This window comes from Onychomys torridus, chromosome 3, assembly GCF_903995425.1.
Source record: "Onychomys torridus chromosome 3, mOncTor1.1, whole genome shotgun sequence".
NCBI classification, from domain to species: Eukaryota; Metazoa; Chordata; class Mammalia; order Rodentia; family Cricetidae; genus Onychomys; species Onychomys torridus.
Window position 1 is genome coordinate 55,270,558 of NC_050445.1, and position 21,513 is coordinate 55,292,070.

General features: G+C 38.2%; 1 protein-coding gene across 1 annotated transcript; it reads left to right on the forward strand.

Moving 5' to 3' along the window:
- Positions 1-1,629: 1,629 nt before the first annotated feature.
- Positions 1,630-3,347, forward strand: Smim30 (small integral membrane protein 30). The gene is made up of 3 exons (XM_036181275.1): positions 1,630-1,682; positions 2,003-2,094; positions 2,526-3,347. Exon 3 carries the CDS (start codon positions 2,555-2,557, stop codon positions 2,732-2,734), a length of 180 nt encoding a protein of 59 aa, XP_036037168.1. The 5' UTR covers positions 1,630-1,682; positions 2,003-2,094; positions 2,526-2,554; the 3' UTR covers positions 2,735-3,347.
- The last annotated feature ends 18,166 nt before the right edge of the window (positions 3,348-21,513 follow it).

Genomic DNA, 21,513 nt, shown 5'->3' on the forward strand with positions numbered 1-21,513 from the left:
TGGAAATTTTCAGTAAAAGAGTAAATTACCCTTAAAGGAAAAATACACTAGTTAGAGTGAAAAGAAGAAAAAGTAGAATTAGAACAGCATATAATCTGAAAGTGATGGACTAGAAAACTGCCTTAAATTTCCTGCTAAGGTTGAGAACTAATTAGCAAATATTAAGCAACTTTACTTTAAAACTATATTTGAACCTAAAACACCCCTCCACAAATCTGTGCCATTCTTTTACAGACCAAATCATGAGTTAATTTCTGACTACAATCACTTAATTCACAGATTCTTCAAACTTAAAATTTAATCAAGAAAGATTAACAAACTCAGGAACAATGTGTGTACCAGCACTAAATATAGTCTGCAGACTCCCAGTAGCTGAAATAAACACATAAGAAAAAATAAAATCTTCCAAATAAAAACATTGGCATATAAGAGGATATTTTGAAAGCCAATATTTGGAATAGGTTCTATTCCAAAACTAATTGATAAGAAAGATACATAGCCAAATGCAGCATAAGACAAATGCAATTAGAAAGAACTTGTTAACCAACTTTAGAGAAACAGCCCTGTAAACTTCTCAGTCACCTTGTTTTAAGTGTGTTTGCCACCCCTAGGTCTCCTAGAAAATCTTGACATATTTATTTAGTCAAATGATTGTTATTAACTAATGTTACTAAAGCACCTGCCAGATGTGTATTCAGAACCAGAAGTATAAATCTCTGCTGTCTAAATAAAGGAAGTGTTTGTAAGGGGATCCCATAATACAAGAATACATGCTTGGTTATCAACACTGAGCTGAATGTATCCCCAGTATCTGCGTGGTTTTTATCAGGGCAAGTTCAATTACCTGTAAGAGGCGAACTCTGCATCGTTAGTGACTTAAAATTAGAATGTGACAAGTTGTCCATAAGTATGAAAGCGTTCAGTCCAGAAGACTAGAAACATTTAGTAAGGATATCACAGATAATAGAGTTCAAGAACCCTTCAAAGGTAATGCTTACAGATGCAAATGAATAATTCCTGTAATGGTTTAGAGTGCTAATTTGATATCTTAAAATATTGGGGGGCTTTTGAGAGTGAGCATTCTGAGAGGCATGAAAAAGATCTTGTTATAGGGCTGAAACCATATTTGCTAAACTTGTTTTGCACCACAAATGATTCAATATTTTCCAAAGTTTCTGATTAAATGTGCTCATTTTCCCCATTGGTTTAAAAAAAATTAGCAAATGTCGTTAGGCACATTTGGAATTTGAGGATAGGGATTTTTCTGCTGCAGAAATGTTGGAAGGTCCCTGGTTTGAAAGCATCCCAAACAGATGGCTCTACTCAGCTACCTCTCCCACAGTTACCTCTTTATTTCAGAGTACCAAAAAGACATATCTATGCATCTAAGAATCCTGTAAAGGGCAGAAAACTCGTGCTTCTGTTTCATTAGTCTTATCACGAATTCACTAAACCTTATCTTGGACCAGCACCCAACCTCTCATTAACAGTAAAACAGAACGGCGATGTGGGAAAGCAGCACAACGCAAAGCTTTTCCTCCCCGGGAGCTGGAGTGTCTGTACCTCAGCCAGAGATCAGAGAGCCGTGCATGCCGGGAGGAGGCGGCAGCGGGGATTGTGGGAAATGTAGTCTAGCGACGCCGCCCTGCTCGCCATTCCTGTAATGGCTGCTTTCCGGTCAGGTAGGGTGCAAACTCCGCTCCCGGGGATTCCCTGTCTGATTACCCGAGTGGAGTTTAAAACGCTGCAAATTTGAACCTTCCCAGGGCAATGAACAATTCTTTATGTCTTTATGTCAAATCCTGGGACGAATTTGCTTCTCGGCTCGGTTTCGGTTAGCTTTCTCTGTGTGAGAACTAACTTTAAATTTAGTAGTCTTTTTGAACGAACTGTTGGGAGTGTTTTCTGTACTCTTTATCCGTTTCTGTCCTCGCGCCCGTTCCTCTTTGATTTTAGCTTCCTCTCTAAAATAATGTTTAAATTTTATTCCCCGCCCTAATAGGGTTTCACGGGTGACCTCTTAACCTCAGCAACCAGAGCTCCAAAGAGGGACTGTTCCACATTGGACAGAATTTTACATACACTCTTGTTTGGGTAAGTCTTATTATTCCTTGAAACTTCACAGAGTTACATGTTGTGTCGTTTAACTTTTATCAAATTTGTTTAAATAGGAGACATACTAAAAATGTGATTTTTTTTTTCTTTCTGGTTAGGGTATTTTACATTTACAAGTGCCATGTGTGTTTTTTCTCTCCCTTTTCTTAATGATGTACAGCCATCCAGTTTCCGTTTGGTCGATGCATATCCAGTTGGAATTACTGGAATTTCGGAACTAGGGTGTTGTCATGAGATAAACCTAAAATGACTGCCGTTAAGTACAACTTCCTTAGTTTTATCTTGTATAAAATGACTAACTCTGAAGTGATTCACAAACTCCAGCTTAAAAGATTGCTGTATATTTATACAGTCATTCAAAACAGTAGGACTTTGTGACGGTTTCTTTTGTTTCCGTGTTTAATTTCTAGGGAAGTTCAGCCCTCAAGACCCCAACACCATGAATTCAGTGTCAGCACAGTTGATCCTAGTCCTCACTTCACTGCTCCTGAGCCTGCCTGTTGTTGAAGCTGTAGCAGCAGGAGATGCGATTGCACTCTTGCTAGGAGTGGTTCTCAGCATTACTGGCATTTGTGCTTGCTTGGGGATATACGCAAGAAAGCGAAATGGACAGATGTGACTTTGAAGGACTCTTCTGAATTAGACTTCCCCCTGACCAGACGGAAAACCATTGTGCTATTGCTGTTCCCAGCCAGAGGGTTACAGTTAAGAGGATGATTTCACGTTTACTTGGTGGTTTTTCCTAAGATGGGAGTATGTGGGGTGGGTGGGATGAGGACTTTCCAACAAAGAGTGCACTAAGAAAACGGCCTGTGGTTTGTATTTGCTGCTTAGAAGGGGGTCAAGGAAGGCTTAAATTTGCATAAGCATTATTTCATGCTTTCTAGATTGTTAAAGCACATGACATTGGAGGAAAAAAGTATTTGTTCAGAATCTAGTAAATCAACATTGTTGCTGTATTAATCACTGCCTCTTGAATTCTGGGGGAATCTTTTTCTCCGTATTTTTTGTTGTTGTTCTATCTCCCTAGTTGATATTATACTTAGATATTAAATAGCCAAAAATGGAAACTTTTATGTCTGAGAAAAAGGTTAACTAAAATGTACTCAACATGTCTAATTCTAAAATGGAGAGAAGATTTGTTAAAAAAATAATAACTTTATATTAATTGAGTAACATCTCCTTTGTGAGGAGTACTCTATCAAATACATATCCATTATGCCATAAGTGAATCTGGTTATTTTGGTCTGTTTGTATCTATGTGTGGACTAGTTGTTTTTAAATGAATAGAGAGAGCCTGGTTACCTTACCTTAACAGATCACAGTGGATGAGAAATGAGCATCTTTGGGATAGGAGAGGCCTCTGGTAGAAAATCTACAAGTACAGAAAGAAATGTATTGGCTGCATTGATTTGTACACCAGCTAAATAAATGGGCACACCTTCTTTGCCATAGTAATTTAAAGAGTCCCCAAACGAACAGATTACATACAGAGGTTCTGAATGCACATTGTTGGGCCCTGGACAAACTTTTGGGCAAAATCTGTATTTTGAATGTTACTTTAAGTTCAAGGAAAACTACTCAAGCCTGTTAGAACTCAAGAATCACTTCGGATCCTTATGTTCCACCAGAATTTCAGTTCCTAGGTCTCTCTGTAGTGTATAGCAGTGAGGAAAGTGGGACCTGGAACTCATGCTTGGCAAGGGTCTTCAGGCCTTTAAGTCAGAAGATTCGACTGGAATGAAATAGTCTTGGTAAATTAGACCATGTTTTCAATGAAAGTGGATAATCAAGTTGTCCCCAAAAATGTGTTGTCCAATCTCTAGCTCTCCAGATAGCCTTAGGCGCCTTGACTTCTGTCAGGAAGCAGGCTGTGGCCAATAAAATCCAGTATGTAGAGCCTTTCCCCAAGTGAAGAGCTGTGGCATGCCCGAGTGTTTTGATGGACAGTCAAAGGAGTGCTTACATTACAGAGACATGGAACCAGATAGGTTTACTGGTTTGGGAGGTATTTTATCTTTCACCAGAGAAGACGCCAACAGTCTTTATTGGGGTCAATTGGCAGTTACTAGAACTTGTTTGAGCATGCTTAGGAAACAAGACCAGTGGCAAGAGAGTTGTCATCTTTGTACACTGGCTCACTGCAGCTGATTCAGAGAAAGGCTGCTTTCTTGCCCCTGCGTGTCTCTCTCAGCTTTTCCACTAGGATGGGACAAATCTAATGTAAAGCATATTTTAAATCACAGTTGTTTAGTTACCTCCAGGTACTATTTTTGGAATATTCAAAATGAGACTACAAGAAAATAGTCTTTACTGACAGTGTGTTTCCAAAAGTACTCCAAAGAATGTTTTTGTAAACTGCCATTTCCTATTTTATCCTTAAAAGCAGAAGTGTGTGTGTGTTGGGGGGGGGGGGGACGACTTTCTAAAAATAGATTCGCTGGGCCATGGAGATGACTGGATAAAGGTGCTTGCATTTACTGATGACTCAAGCTCGATCCTCAGTATCCACATAGTGGAAGGAGAGAACCAGTTCCCACAAGTGACAACATTTATCTCCATACATGTTCCATTATATGGGCATACTCCCAACCCCTGACTTATCACTAAATAATTATTATTTAATGTACTAAAAAAAAAAAACCTTCATTGCCTGAAAATAGAAACCTGGGCTGGGGAGATGGCTTCCTTGATAACAGTGATTGCTGTTCAAGCATGAAGTCCTACTACCCACATGAAAACCTGGTGCACATGCTGAATATTCCCACCCTAGGGATACAGAGAGGGGCAGATCCCTAGGGCTTGCTGGGTAGCCCCGAGTTCTAGGTTCAATGAGAGGCCCAGCCTCCAAACATAACAGCAACTGAGGAAAACCCGGTGCTCTGCCTTCCATATATGCACATGCATACATACCACACACAAAATAACGAAGAAAGCCTCATGACGGATCTTAATCATCAGTTCCTTTGAGATTCTGATAAATTCTCTTGATTTTTTTTCCTAAATAATACCTGTACACGCTAACATTTCAGACTAGTTTCACAAAATTTGCAGAGATAAAGCCCATCTAGGAATCAACAATTACAATTTTCTGTTATGTTTGTTCATTTGTTCTCGAGTTAGGATTCTTTCCAATTGTGCCAATCATTCCATTGCTTGGAGAGAGCATACCTGGTACACTGCAGTTAGGGAGTAGAATTGACAGGTGTCCCTTGCATGCCTGGCACAGAGTTTTATGTCAAATGCTGTAGTTAGATGGGCTGAGTTCAGTTAAAAAGCAGAAACAATGAATAAAAAAATCTAAGGTCCTTGCCAATATTTTTTATTTCTGTCTCACTGCTTTCAAATTTTTGTTTTGTTTCTTAGAGGGTAGGTTAGAGTGTATCTGGACCTGGGGATCCTCCGTTCATTCTAGATGGGACTTTTCTGAGTTCTTAAATTTGGAAGTTTCAGGATAGTTTTTTTCCCCCCACATTTAGGAAAATTTACTCCATTATTTCTTCAAATACTTCCTCAGCCTAATTGCCAGTGGCCCACTGGTAGATGGTTTGTTGTAGAACTAACAATTTATTAGCTTTTTTTCCCCCTGTGTTATTCAGATGGTATAATTTAGTGATCTGGTCTCAGATTCACCAATCCTACAACTGAATATTTTTCAATTCAAAATGCAAATGCATCATTTGCATTTTCTTTGTATCTTCTATTGCACTGCTAAGAGTTTCTCAATTTTCAGTTGTTTCAAGCTTGGCTGAGAGTGCCCACTGAAGTGCTCTCCCAGTGACACCTTCAGTATCCATGTTACATGATGCTAACATTGGTGTCATGAGTGATAAGCATTGATTGTGCTCAGGGGTAACATGACACATGTTTAGCTGTAACTGCTTAGATCATTTAAGATTTTACATGGAATTTGGATTTGCCTGTACAGAAGAAGAACAGATCTGGTCCGTGGCTCACCAGGAAAAATACTTGGTTCTCAATTCATTGAAAGCCATAAAGATATAAGAAAATTGGGGCTGAAGAGAGGGCTCACCAGTTAAGAGCACATGCTGCTCTTCAGAGGACCTAGGTTTGATTCCCATCACCCACGTCATGACTAACAGCAATCTAGAACTCCAGTTCCAGGGAACCCAGTGTCATCTTCCAGCTTCGAAGGTACTATGAGTCACACATGCATGCAAAACACCTATACATGTAAAATAAATTTTTAAAAAAAAAATATATAAGCAAACTAAAAGTTGATGTTTTCCATGATAGTGAGTAGAAAAGAAGCCCCTCGTTTGATTGACTATCGCTGAACATAATTTTCATACTTAGATGATAACAGAATCAAACTTATAAAAGTCTGCAGGATAGCAAATTTAGGTTTTCTAATTTTTAATAACTTCATTTACATATCTTTTAGAAAAAGTATAATTGCTATAAAATGTTCTACAAATATGTTTTAAATTCTAGCTGGCAAAGTACAAAGTCATATTTCTGCTCAGTATTATTTATGAATGATGAAATTGAAACTATTAGTTGATCCTTCATAGTCTGAAATGATATTGTGAAATGTTATAACAAGAAGGCTAAATATTTGGAAGAGCTAATAATGGAGCACTTTGTTAAACACTGGGATTATAAATCACCCATTTCACAATACTAGTCAAGATAATTATGCTCTAGTTAAATGTTCATAAATCACTTAAAAGAATTTGGAAGACATGTTCACCAAGAATGGAAACCATACCATATTTTATTTCAGACGATTTGTAAGAATAAGCATTTTATTTCAGAGCATTGACACCAATGTAAAACAATTTTATGAGTCTTGGTATGTTATGTGCTAGCTTCCACTTGTTTGTGAAACACTTTGCCAGACAACATGGCTCAAGCCTCTACAGTTGGGTGTTTTTGTTTATTTGCTTGGGTTGGTTAGGTTTGGGCCTAAATTATGTCCTAAGTCTCTATATCATAAGGCTTCCTTGTGATAGGATTTTGTGGCTTCCTGAAGTTATTTTCCTTATTCCTAAAACTAGGAAGCATTACCAGTGTGTTGACAGTATTGCGGTTCCCCATTTCAGTCAGAAGCGAGGAGTCTTCCAACTCCTCACCGACAATGGCAGATTAGTCCTTTGCTACATTTTTGTATTCGGTGCAGTGGTGTGGGAGCAGTTCCTTTTCTGATCTAATGAAAATGGTTAGGGATTACCTCAAGAAGGAATGAAAACAAAGCCTTGCCCTGCCACTCCCACTCAAAGCCACCAGCCCACAAGCTGACTGACTAAAATCAGCCTATCAGCACTGGGGAAAGACTTGGCTAACACACCTTCCCAGTGGCTGAGACAGTTGATGGGAGGAGACACCTTCTTCTCCTCCATTCCAAACTTCATCCATTGCCAAATCCTATTCATTCATCTTCATATTTTACCCAGTATCCACCCATTTCCATCTCTGGGGTTCTACCAAGTTCAATTCCAAGCATTGTGCTGATGTAGATAAGATCGACAACATCCACATCACCTCCTAGCTGGTCTTCCGACTTCCCATATTATTCCTTTGCAGTGTTTCCCAAGCCCAACTGTAAAGAACTCCTAAGAAATGTGGTCTCTGGTTTGTAGGGAGGAAGGAGATGATCATTGGGATTGAAAATAAGAGAAGAGAGAATAATGGGTGTGTGTGTGTGTGTGTGTGTGTGTGTGTGTGTGTGTGTGTGTGTTTACCGCTCTAGTTTGCATTGTGAAGCTGGGAAAATGGAGCCTAAAAATGAATCAGACTAAAGTCTCATGCAATAGGCAACTTTATTCAGAGCATCAGACAATGTATACTCTGAGGATTAAGAAGTGTCACATGAGTTAAGTGTACAATCACAAAGGCAAGCTACACGTGGCAGGCAAGCCACACATGGCAAAAGCATGTTTCTCCATACGGACATATAAGCAAATAACAATAGCAATTTGTAATGAATAATCTAAAGCAAACTCCTATCTACTCCACCCGGGAGTGGCACAAAAGCACATTCCAAGAACAATTCTGTTTTTGAAATAAACTGAGGTCACAAGATTCTTGTTTTTCTTAGAGTTTTCTCACAAGTAGTCAGAATTCCCCTCACCACGACTCCATTCTTGAACTGTGTTCTGACAGAGGTGTGTGAAAATGATCAAAATATATTGCATGATAAAATGATAAATATATGTGTGTGTGTGTGTGTGTGTGTGTGTGTGTGTGTGTGTGTGTGTGTGTGTGTATGGCATGAAAATGCCCTAAGAAAGCCCATTATGTGGAATTAATATAGAATTTTTAAAAAGAAGACAATCTTCCTCTATTGCAAACTAGCCTTGAACTCTTGGGCTCAAGCTTTCCTTCTCTTTAGCCCCTGAGCAGCAGTGTCCACAGGAGCACCCCACCCTTGGCTGTAGCAGAAAACTACAAACACAAAGCTGGTCCTATTATTATACACACCAGAGCCCAATCCTTTGTCAGGCTTCCTGTTTCTGTGAAGTCCTTAGAATGAAATCTTAGAAGGATGTACTTTCTCATCACCCTTTATTTTTGCAGTCTCAGTTTTATCCACAATCCCCAACATCACTTCCTAGGAATAGCCAGTTATGTTCTTTTCTCTTTCCTCCCTGTCTTATGCTTGCAGACACATGCTCACTTGCTTCTTGCTCTTCCTAGGGTAGTTTACCCCAGAATACCTAGCTGATCCCCATGTATTCAAATGTAAACAGCTCATCTTTAGAACATTTACCCCATTTCTCTCTGCTCACAAGGCTTTTTGATATCTACCAAGTACAGACTACACTGAGCTGGCATCTGTGTATACTTATCTTTATTTTCAAACACCCTAGCCCCCACTCAGAATGATACACTCTATAAGAGAAAGAACCATGTCTAAAATGTACACTTTCAGGATTTTCCAGCAAAAAAGCTAGTGTGTGTTAACTCAAAAGATAATACAACACAGAGATACATGGTAGAATCTATGTCTACTTATCTTCATTTCAAACACTCTCACCTCTGTTTCAGAATCCTAAACTCAGGGAAGAAGAACTATGTTTCTAATGTACACAGTCAGGGTGTTGCAGCCTAAAAGTTAGTGCATGCTTACTCAATCAAAGACAATACATCACAGGGATACATGGTAGATCACCATGTTCCCTTGCTGAAATGTTCTGTGATTGTCTCAGTGTGGCTCTGCTAACCATTGAAAGCCTGCATAGGATAGGCTAAGATTCACTTATTTTACCACATTCTTTAGCATTTATAATTGGAGAACATGATTTTAATAATTTTCAATAGTCTACTGAATTTGACAGTTAATTATTAAAATTTTATTATATTTTCTGAATTATTTAATGCTTTGTGTACCATGTAATTGAAAAAAATTAAATGGTAAGCCATTGGGCAAACTCTTCTGTACTACTTCTGTTTCCCTATTCATACCATTCACCAATAAAGACAAGTTGCCAGAGATACAAAGTCAAATGCTTCCCTGGACCTTCAGACTCAACTTTAGTATACTTTGCAAATTCTGTTTCCCTCCCTGAAGCTTCCCCTAAAATGAGTTAATGATAGTCATCCTTTAGAATCCATGATGCATTAGTTCTGTGTATTGTATGTATTACATTAAACCTTTATTTTTTTTACAAGTTTTGTATCAATGTTTTTGGTCACCAGCCCTGCTGCTCCCATCTCTTATGACCTACCATCAAATCTATCACTTACACTCTAAACTTACAGAAATGAAGATTGTCTTTTTTATCATTTCAAGCACTAACAAGCCTAATCTGCCCTGTAAGGAATCCCAGTATGCATTTACTTTGATATTTAATTTAGTTCCTCAAAAATCTTAAAGATGTACAACAACCTTGCTAAATAAGTCCTCATGTTGACAGAGTACAAGATCAAAACTGATACTAATGCTCTTCAATAACATTGCATATTAGGAGTTTTCCTTTTATACACAAATGTTTATAGACCTCTCTTTTCTTGATAACAATTGTATATTAGTATTTTCTCTTTCACTATTATGTATTCAAAAGACAGCTGGCAACACATGGTAGTTTTTTGATAACATTATGACAACGGAAGCCAAATTTCACATTTCATGCAAGCAAGAAGGCTGTGTCAAACAAAAGTGAAGAGAAGCTACCAAGGGCCAAAGTCCTATATTTCCAAAGGTCTCTGAAATGAATGGTCTTAAATGCCATTGCACTGCTTGCCTTCAGTCACAATGAATGGATTTCCAAAGAGCTACTTGCTTGATTCATCTGCTGTTGTGCTGGACTCTCACCCAGGTACTATGACTCTCTGAGCCAATGTCTAGGCATAATTAATATACAAAAAACCAACAAAGTTCACCTTTGAAATATCTTGTTTGTGCACGTCCTTGGGTCACTCTATAACAGTTCTCTTATGCAAGCAGGACCTTTAGTGATGGTGCCAGTACTCAAATAATGTTTATTATTTATATGTAAGCTAGGACATGCTTTTTCAAGTAACCACAATGAAGAGATCTCTTTAAGCATTTAGCTTTTAGGAAGAGCCAAAAATAAACCAATACTGGGTCCCGTGAGGCAGGGGAACAGAAACAGAAGCAACACCACTTTGTGAGTTATTTGCCAATTGAGAAAGAGCACAGACCTCATTCCTTATCTACAGATGACGACTTGGATATGTTAAGTCACTTAGAGCAGTACATTTACACAGAATGATAGAATGAATGGAATGTCACACTAATGCAATTTTCTGTAATTTATAAACCATGCTAGCTGATTAATACATATGCTTACTTATTTTTTTGTTTTGGTTCCTGGTTGAGGACACAGTCTGTCGTCATGACTAGGAAGTGTGAGGCATGGTGGGAGTGTGAAGCTAGTCTTCACTATTAGCCTATAGTCAAGAAGCAGAAAGATGAATGCTGGTAGCAGGCTTGCATTCTCCTTTTCTCTTTTCATTCAGTCCAGGATGCCAGCCCGTGGATGACAAAGAAAGCATCCAGAGTGTGTCTTTCTTCCACCGTTAAATCTCTCTGGAAGCACCGTCACAAACACAATTGGCCCAGCTCTAGTCAACAATGAGGATTAACCATAACACTATGTTATATGATATATTCTTTTAAAGCTAAGAAAATTGTGCCAACAATATTAAGAAATGATATGGTATAATGAAATGAGCAAAGCATAGAGATGCACACCTGCTATTTTAGAACTCAGGAGACCAAGTCCAGAGCATCAGTAAGTTCCAAGCCATAATGGACTAAAGAGGTGACCTGTCAATAAAAAACAAACAAAAGAAACCTGTATCTTACCTGCATCCCCAAGAAACAACCATTTTGCACACCACCTTTAATGTGTATAAAGTTAATTAAACCATGTTAGAACATTCCCATTAGTTTTTTTATCCTTTCTATTTTTAAGTGTGTCATGGATAACTTAACTCAAGCACTATTCCAGGCCATATATTTCCATTTCCTATCGCTTTTTCAAAAGCTATTTCTTTAACAATGTCAGAGATGTTATTTATCATCGTGCCATTATTGACAATACTATAATAAGAAAAACAGACAATTCTCACTAAATGTAAAAAAAAAAAAAAGTCAGACATATGGTTTGAGCCTTTTGATCCAGCCTAGAAACTGTCTTTTAAATATTACTTTTTAGGTTATCATTCAGTAGATGCAAATGTGTGCCTAAGTGTCTGTCTAAACAGTTTGTCCAACTGATTTTCTCCCAAAGTGGAAGGTAATTGAGGGGAATCAGGAACGCTACCAGTCTGGATGTAGAAATGGAAGTCTGAATTCTAGGTGTATAAATCCAGAGAGGAGATAAGAAAGGACCAGAATGAATCTTTGTGTGCTTTTATAATAGGCAATTTGTAAGAGGGGTCATAAAACACTCAACACAGAAGTGAAGCAGGATTCCTCACATGCTCTTGAACTATCACTTTTGAGGTTGTTTTATTGTTTCCATAATTGAAATAAGCATTAGGTGTCCAATGATCTCTAATTTTTTTATTGTAAGAGGTCAACAGTAATGATAGCTGTCTAGAAATGCTATTAATGTGGTCATTGTTACAATAAAATGCCCCATGATACACAGTGCGGAATTTCTTTCCCAGGTGCTGTTGCTAAGGGACAGGAGTCTATGGTTAAGGAAGGCTGTATCCTGTAATGAAAAGAGCCCTAGAGGGAGAGTCAAGGAGTCAAAAATTTCAAAAAGCATTACTACAAACGTCTTTGTGTTGATATTTACTCATCCTGGATCTGACTACACTGCAAATAGGCTGCAAGCCAATGGGCAACCTAAAGGTTGCTATGAACTTTATTTTATTAAAGGAAACTATAAATAAATAGAAATACTCCAGCCACAACAGGAAGTCTCCTGTCAGGTCCAGAACACAAAGATGACTGTTTGAAAGAACAATGGAAAGTGAAGAAGGCTTCAACAAACAGCTCACTTAGAAGTGGACAGGAAAAGAAATCCGGCAGATGTAATTACTTGAGAGATGATGTGATTTAAAGAAAACTAATAGTAATAGAAACCACCCATGTCAGGTATTTACATGCTGCTTAGTGCTTTTGAGGTTCCCATATTTCTAAAATAGTGCCCCTTCTGGAACTCCAGACCTCAGCGTTCTGGCTCCTCCTTTGTGAGTACTAGGATGCCTTTGGGGTCTTTGCCTTAAACTGAAAATAATACCCTCAAGTGGGACTCCCAATTGGGATCGTGTTCCTAAAATTGGGCTGCAAGAAGCACAATAATGGAGAATAGAGGAGCCGTATCTGGTTATTGCACTAAACGCATACAATTGTACTGTGTGACTGAAGGCTGGCTGTGCTCAAAAGAGGGTTCGATTTTTATTTTATTGCCCATTAAATTGATTGCATCTGCCTCATAGCAATAAACAAGGCTCTCTAGTTGTCAACTTGTGTGCAGTCTCATGAAGCCCAGTCTGGCCTCTAACTTCTCATGAGCCTAGCCTTGAACTCTGATGCTCTGTCTCCTCCTCAGGTTAACAATGGCTTTGAAGGCAGAGCTCTCTCCACTTCATTTTTTGTAGGAAAAAAAATTAAGAAAAGGTTATTTTCTTTGGTGCTCACATTGGAAATTCTTATTGATTATTTGATAGGAAAAATTTGCTGCTTGGTTAATCAAAAAAATTTTAAAGTCCACTACTTAATATTGCTATTTTATTTTAAATATGTTTTCATTGAAATAGAATTACAACCCTTTCCCACTCTCTTTCTTCTCTTTAGGCTTTCCCAACTATTCTTTCTCTCAAATCCATTCATTACTCTCTCTTTTCCTTTGAATAATAATTGTTGCATATATATATATATATATATATATATATATATATATATATACTGCATACATATGTGTATATGCATGTATGCACTGATATATACAAATACAGTATCCCGAATCCATTTTTGTTGGTGGCGTATGCATGCTTTCAAGGCAGACCTATCTACACTGGACAACCAATAAAGGGGCCCATTCTCCACATACCTTGCTTAGCATCCTTGTTGTCCGACCCACTCCAGCAGTCTAAGCTCCTTTCATATCTTTGGTGCTTGCTCTGGACAGTTTTCTCCCAAATGATATATTGTGAGAAGTGATTATATCATAAGGATTTGTTCCTTGGGAATTCAATTAACGAGTTTGTGCAAAGAGGAAATACAGTGATGCTTTCACTTTGCTCTAGTTCTTCTGTATTTCTTCCACTCTCTTCTCTTCTTCACCTACCCTGCCTCCACTTTTTTTCTCTCTGCCATGTAAGAATACCCACAAGAAGGTCTCTCAAAACCAGGAAGAGGGCTCTCAACAGACACCAGATTGGCTGGCATGTCGATCAATTTCCAGGATAGAGAACTATAAGAAATAAACTTCCATTGTTTAAGCCATCCAGTCTATAGTATTCTGTTATAGCAGCCCAAACTGAATAATACATCCTTGTCTTACAGCATTCAGAAGTTTGCTCCATTCAGCTGTTCTGACTAAACCATGCCAACACATATGCACACACATGGACACATGCATACTTTTTTCTCCTGACAATAACCATACCTAACACTTATTGAGCACTTACTACCTGTGATATTGTGTTGAATGTTTTATAAATAAAATTGTCTGTTGTAATTTCAGCATAAACTTATCACTACTACTTTACCTCCCTAATACCTATCAAAAACTACAAAAGAGGATCTAATTTTCCTAATATCACAAAGCTAGTAAGCAGTAGAGAAAGAGTCAAAGCCACACCCCAGGAATCTTTCTAACAGGATTCAGCCTAGAGAAAGAAAAGGAAATCCGTGCCACTTCTACTATCCAGCTGAGCCATTTTCTTTTCTTTTCTCTTCTTTTCTTTTTTCAATTTTTTTTCCTTTATCTGGTCTAGAATCACTCAATGTTAATTCACTTGCTGCTCAATTCTCTTTTCCACTGTTCATGCGTTCTGCTCTTCATTAATTTAGCTGTGTTAAAGAACTAATGGTAGAGATACCATGATTTTAGGGGTTGGGGATTTAGCTCAGTGGTAGAGCACTTGGCCCTGGGTTCAAAGAAAAGAAAAAAAGAGAGATACCATGATTTTAAACACATCAAAAACCAAGCTTTCCAGGTACTTACTGCATGGAGGTTGACAATGACAGCCAATAGCTACATGGTACATTTATGCCACAAAAAGTACATGAGCACTTCTGAAGTACTGATAAGCAAGTGGTTACAAAAAAGTGAATAAAATCAGTTTCTTCATTTTTCTACTACAAGGAACAAGTAACCTAAAAGTCATTCAGATGGACTTTATCTAATTAATTTCTTTATGGGCTTTCTCATATAGTTTTCTCTGTTGATTACCTTCTTGGAGCATTATGTTCTTTTTGTCTTTGTTAGAGCAGCATTCTCTTATTCATTTATATAATTAATATTTACTAAGAAACTGTACAGTGCCAGATAAACACACACTTGGGCAAGGCTGATATTAAATAAACAGCTAAACACATATTGGTTGGTGATAGTGTTGCTAATAAATTAACATAACTAAACAGAAAGGGATTGTTGAGTGGTGATAGTGTTTTACAGAGAGTGCTCAGGGAGGGCATCTGACTAGGAGATACATAAGCAGACATATAAAGGAAGTAAAGATCTGAGTTATGTGGTCTGCTGAAGGATGAGTATGCACAAGCACCCCAATCTCCTCTTCTTACACTGTCGCCCGTGTAGAATTTCTCATTATCACCTCTCTTCCTAAGGGTCCACTATGAGCAGACAACACAGAGCCAACCCTGGCTTTCTAAGTTCAAGTTTTATACTTGCTGCTATTTATAGATTATCTCATGTGATTGGGTGATTGTTAATTCATGCTCAGTTGCTAAAATTAAACTCATGTGTCAACACCCAATGTCTTTTCTGATTTCCTCATGTGGGTGTGTGTGATTATCAATCTCCTAGCTAACCAATCTTGAACTTATTCTAATCCCATATCCAAGCTATGAGTCTGACCTACATTGATCCTTTCTCTCTATAGTTCTTTCCATTGTTCCTTGTTCTATCACTGTAGTAGAGTTCATGCCTGGACATTTGTTCATAAGTTCAAACATTTTAAAGTTATAAAAGTCTCTGGCTTTGATCTAGCAATGGGGAAAATGGTGAGCCCTAAGTCAGTGCATTGAAACTGTGTCAGTCTACACCCAGGCTCTCTAGGTTGCCTGTGAGCTGCCAGGTTAAACAAAAGAAGATGAGCAGAGAGTAGTGTCAGCCCCTAGCTCCAGTCTTATTTCACAAGCAGCTTCTCTACTCCCACCTTTTTTTTTTTTTAAATTGGATTTCTAAGTATAATAAGTGTAAATAAAAAAAAATGTGCAGCCACCTAAAAAAATTCAAAACCATGACAGTGAAGCCTGTCAGGTCCTTCATCCTTCAAAATTAAAGCCCTGTAAACTAAAGAAATATAATTATGAAAATAGTACTAGAGAGAATTACTAGTTTAGGCTTTTGCTTATGTGCATCTTTAGTAGAATCTGGCTCTGGCAGCCTGAAGGTTTGAAATGAATTTGGCTTAACAATTCAAAAGTCAGTTCAGGCTTCAGGTTTTCCAGAAGGTAACAGAAATCTTTAAGAGTTCAGAGTCTGAGAAAGGAAATCAAAAATTGTCTCTAAGTCAGAAGGTGGTGGTGCACACCTTTAATCCCAGACTCAGGAGGCAGAGACAGGCGGATCTCTGTGAGTTCGAGGCCAGCCTGGTCTACAGAGTGAGTTCCAGGAAAGGCACCAAAGCTACACAGAGAAACTTTGTCTCGAAGAACCAAAAAAAAAGTCTTTAAACAGCACTTCCTGAAGCTTTTTCCCAACCTGAAGCCATCATGTTAATGAATTTTCCAAAGCCCATATATATTTAAAAAGAGAATCTGTGAATAGGGGAAGTTTCTAGGCTCCTATATCCCATGAAATTTGATTATTATTATTTTTACTTATATTTAATCCAACTTTTCAAAAGTAAATAAGTAATGGTGTTTATTTACTTTTGAAAAGCAGCCAATGTGGGATTCTTGGTGCAGAAAGTACACTACATCAGACTGAGTTGTGGCTACTAAGGTCTATAGATAATCAGCTGCTGAGAGAGTAGTATAAGAAGAAGGTCTCAGAGCCAGCAAGCTAGCTAGAACCTCACCTATGGCTCAGGGCTTGGCAACTGATTTTTTTTTTTCTTTAACTCTGTTCACCTGCTTGACTTTGATGCACCTAATTAACTCTAAGACAATAGAAATTTGTTTCTAGAAGCCTCATTATTCTCATATGTACACTTGATGGTGTAGAGCTGTCTTGAACATTGGGAATATTGAAATGATCCATGTTAGATGGTTACCAACAACCATGCTGATGAAGCCAATGAACAGTTTTTAAGAGTGGGTTCATGACTCTAAAAAGTCTCGTGGTGGCCAAGATCAGAGGTATGGACTTTTTAAAGGCAAAGCTCACAAAGGCCATGATGTACATCAAAGTTAGATGAGGTCATAGTAACCTTGAGATTTTCTTTCCTGGAAGCTTATAATAATCATTTTAGATATAGCATGCTAATCATGTTTTATTTACATCTTTTCTAGTTATTTTAGTTTCCTTTAATTATTTTGGTTAATACATCTGAATCATAGTTGAGTCCATGGTAATCTCAAATGTGTTGCCGAGGCTGACATGACCATTATTGGGAGAAGGGAATGAACTGTGTAAGCAACACAAAATGGAGTAAGAACAGGATGGCATCACCTTGCAATATGAGTTAAGATGAATTATACATGTTGTAAAAGCCATGCTAACCCGGGCGGTGGTGACGCACACCTTTAAGCCCAGCACTCAGGAGACAGAAGCAGGTGGATCTCTGTGAGTTTGAGGTCAGCCTGGGCTACGGAGTGAATTCCAGGAAAGGTACAAAGCTGCACAGAGTGAAAAATATCTCTAATACTTTTGTATTAATTATAAATTGGCATGCTAACACTTTGGATATACTTGTTTAAATAAAATACATTATTAAAATTGGTTTTACCTGTTTATTCTTTTTTTTTTTTTACTTTAGGTGTTTGAAAAGTTTAAATTGCAAATTGAGTATCTAGGGTCATTACTGGTTGACCATCAAGTCCATATGGCATATTTGAAGTACATAAGATGTAGTGGGGGTGGGGGGAACAAACTCGAATCAAGTTTCTGGTTCTTACCACTTCTTTAGATAAGTAATTCAGCACAATGGAATTATTTTCTATTGTCTTTGACAATGTCTGTGAGCATCAGCTAAAATGAGTTTTCTCATAATAAAATGGAATTATGAAAAGAACAAGACATGTTACATTAAAAACAATGCTTAACTACAGAGGTTCCTGAACTCTAGTAAGTCCAGTATAATCTGAACATATTGTAAGTACAAACGTGTGTACAGTTGACGTAACAATAACAACACAGTACATCATTGAGTGTTTGTTCTTTGCTCTCACGCTCAATGACTGATGCAGCTGTGTCTCTCTGGTGCTTCCCAGTGTGTCCAGAGAGATGGCTGGGGAAAGACCACACTTTGAAGTATGATTCCCAGTGAATGCACAGATCTTCCCACAAATGAATGACAAGTCAAACCAACATAAGTCAGAGACTCTAATGTACTCACTACTCATCTCTCTCCACTTGTTTTTTATTGTAATGAATGGAGAATGATAACCATAATGTTAGAATACAATGAAATGGTGCATTTAAAATTAATTTACAAGTCACAAAATCAGGCAATTAACAAGTGTCAATAACAATGATAAAGTCAGACCAGAATAAATATTAGTTCAATTTTCCCACTTCTTAACTCTGAACATGAGTAGGCATGTCTGTTGGTACATGTTTATTTTTATCCCATTATAAACTGCTCAAAGTAAAGGTTTAGAAAAATGTCAAAGCAGCTCATGTTAATGCAAACCTCACTCTCAAACCTATGTCTGTTCACTCACTAAGCATTTAGCTTGGGTTCTCAACAATCTGGACACCACATAGTTCTACTGTTAACTTAGGACACTCTATAATGTACTTTAGAAATATCTGGACATACTATAAGAAAAAGATTTTAGCCAGGATAGCTGGTATAAGTACTGAGTGAAAATAGGCTATTATTTTTATGTAAAAGTTTGTTTTATTTTAAAATGGCTGAAGATTATGAGAAATGGGTGGAAAAGAAAGTAATTTAATTCTTTTTCATTAATTATATTTTTCATTTCTCTTCCCTCCTCTCCTCCTGTTCTCTCTCCCCCACCTCCCTTCTGCCCACTACCCATCCACTCCTCCTCATCTCTATTCAGAAAGAGGACCCCCATGGGCTTGAACAAAGCATGGCACATCAAGTTGAGGTAGAACCAAGCTCCTTCCTCTGTATCAAGGTTGGGTGAGGCAACATGGGGATTAGGTTCCCAAAAGCCAGTTCAAATTACAGGGACATGCAGAGGGCCTAGGTCAGTCTCATGCAGGCTCCCTAGCTGTCTGTTCAGTGTCTGCGAGCTTCCATGAGCTCAGGTCAGCTGTCTCTGTGGGTTCCCCTTTCATGACCTTGAGCCCTTGGGCTCATACAATCCCTCCTTCCTCTCTTCAAGCTCAGCTCAGTGCTTGGCTGTGGATCTCTGCATCTGCTTCCATCAGTTAGTGGATGAAGGCTCTCTGATGACAATTAGGATAGTTGCCAATCTCTTTACAGAGGATGGCTAGTTCAGGCACCCTCTCTACCACTGTAAAACACTAATGACAGCTTATGTTGGAGAGGATGTAAAGTAAGGGGAACACTCCTCCACTGCTGGTGTGAGTACAAACTTGTAGAGACACTTTGGAAATAGATATGGAGGTTTCTCAGAAAGCTGGGCATCAATCTACCTCAAGACCCAGCTATACCAATCTTGGGAATATACCCAAACGATGCTCAATCATACTATAAAAATACTTGCTCAACTACGTTCATAGCACCTTATAGTCAGAACCTGGAAACAGTCTAGATGCCCCTAAACCAAAGAATGGATAAAGAAAATGTGGTACGTTTATAAAATAGAGTATTGCTTGGCTGCTTAAAACAATGGCATCATGAAATTGGCAGACAAGTAGATGGAACTAAAAAATTCATCCTGAGTGAGGTAACCCAGACCTAGAAACACAAACATGGTATGTACTCACTTAAAAGTGGATATTAGGCATAAAGGATAACCAGGCTACAATCCTCAGCCCCAGAGAGGCTAGGTAACAAGGAGGACCCAAAGAGGGACTCATGAATTTCTCTGTGAAAGGGAAATAGAAGAGATCTCGGTAAACTAAGGGCAGGGGCTGGGAGGGTATGGAAAGATAAGGGATCAGATTGGGTGGTTTGGGGGCAAGACAGAGGGGGAGAGAAGTCTTGATGGGGGGGGCATGTTTTAGGGATAGGGAGAAACCTGGTGCCAGGGAAACTCCCAGGATTCCACAAGCATGACCCCAGCTAAGTAATTTAATTCTTAATTTTGATTAATCTAAAAATACGGAAACATTGATTCTTTATAGCACTAATCATTTCTTAGTGCCTACCTACCATTTGGCAGGCACTATTCTAGGCACCAAGGAAATTAAAACAATCAGCACAGAGATCTTACTTTTGGGAACTATACTATATCAAAAATTTTCAAAAAAAACCCAACAAATGCCCAGCATATGTATTCATGCATACATTTGAGAATGATCTTGTGATGCCTCATTATAGGTTGATATTTTATAAGACATCATTTTGAATATATCTTTGTGATTAAACACTCAGTCCATCTAGCCATCAAATGCCAATTTATGCATGTTTTTCTACACTACTGTAATAAGACTCATCATGAAACCCCAGCAAGTACCTCTCACCTATGTGGTGCCAGATGGCAGGAAAACCAAACCATTTATAGAGTGGATTATAAACAGGCTACATACAAAAGTGCTGTCTCTGCAGGATTCCTGGTCTTCTCAACCAAGTGCCAAGGGTTTATGTTCTAAATTCCCATTAGAATTTACAGGAATTAACTGTGCATGAATGTGAAGAAACACATCCTTAACTGAAAACTAAAGTCTCGTGCTCCAAGATTTTGCTTGAATTTTACAGATAGTTTTCATAAGAGCGCTATATAATTAAATTTTAGAATTGTTTAAATTACAAGCATGGAGCAGATTAGGCAATTTGATTACTTGGTTTAAGGGCAACTGAGCATTATAAAAGCTTAACAAACAAATGCTTCCTGGACTAAGTCAATACATGAGCTATGCACTAGCCAATGCTTTGGGTACAAAAGAAGTCACCATGTTTAAAGGGCTTTATGTAATACTAAGCAATACATACATGCTTCTCAAATTCTAAACTGCTCTTGTAAAATAAACAAAAAACAAAAAACAAAGCCAGAATGTTAGGGTAAATACTGAATGATCAGAGAGACAAAGGGACAAGCCACAGCCACCACCACTTACCTCATCAACTCCTCAGCCTGAAAAGGCTTTCTAGCAGAAAGGTCTGTAGCCAAAAGGAGTTTCTCAGATGAAAAGCCTTTGTTTAGTTCCTGTCTCCTCATGTCTTATATACAATTCTCAGCCCAGCCATCACTTCCTAGGATTAAAGGCGTGTGTGCTTCCCAGTACTAGGATTAAAGGTGTGTGCCATGACTGCCTGGCTCTGTTTTTTCTCCTAGACTGAGTCAATCTCATGTAGTCCAGGGTGGCTTTGAACTCAGAGATCCAGATGGATCCCTGCCTCCTGAGTGCTAGGATTAAAGATGTGTGCCACCACTGTCTAGCCTCTATGTTTAATCTAGTGGCTTGTTCTACTCTCTGATCTTCAGGTATATTTTATTAGGGTACATAATATATCACCACACATACACCTACATCTAATGCAGTATATACTTGAATT

Bases quoted from the DNA above. Each gene is read 5' to 3' on its own strand.
- Smim30 (XM_036181275.1), top strand. From the start codon at position 2,555: ATGAATTCAGTGTCAGCACAGTTGATCCTAGTCCTCACTTCACTGCTC.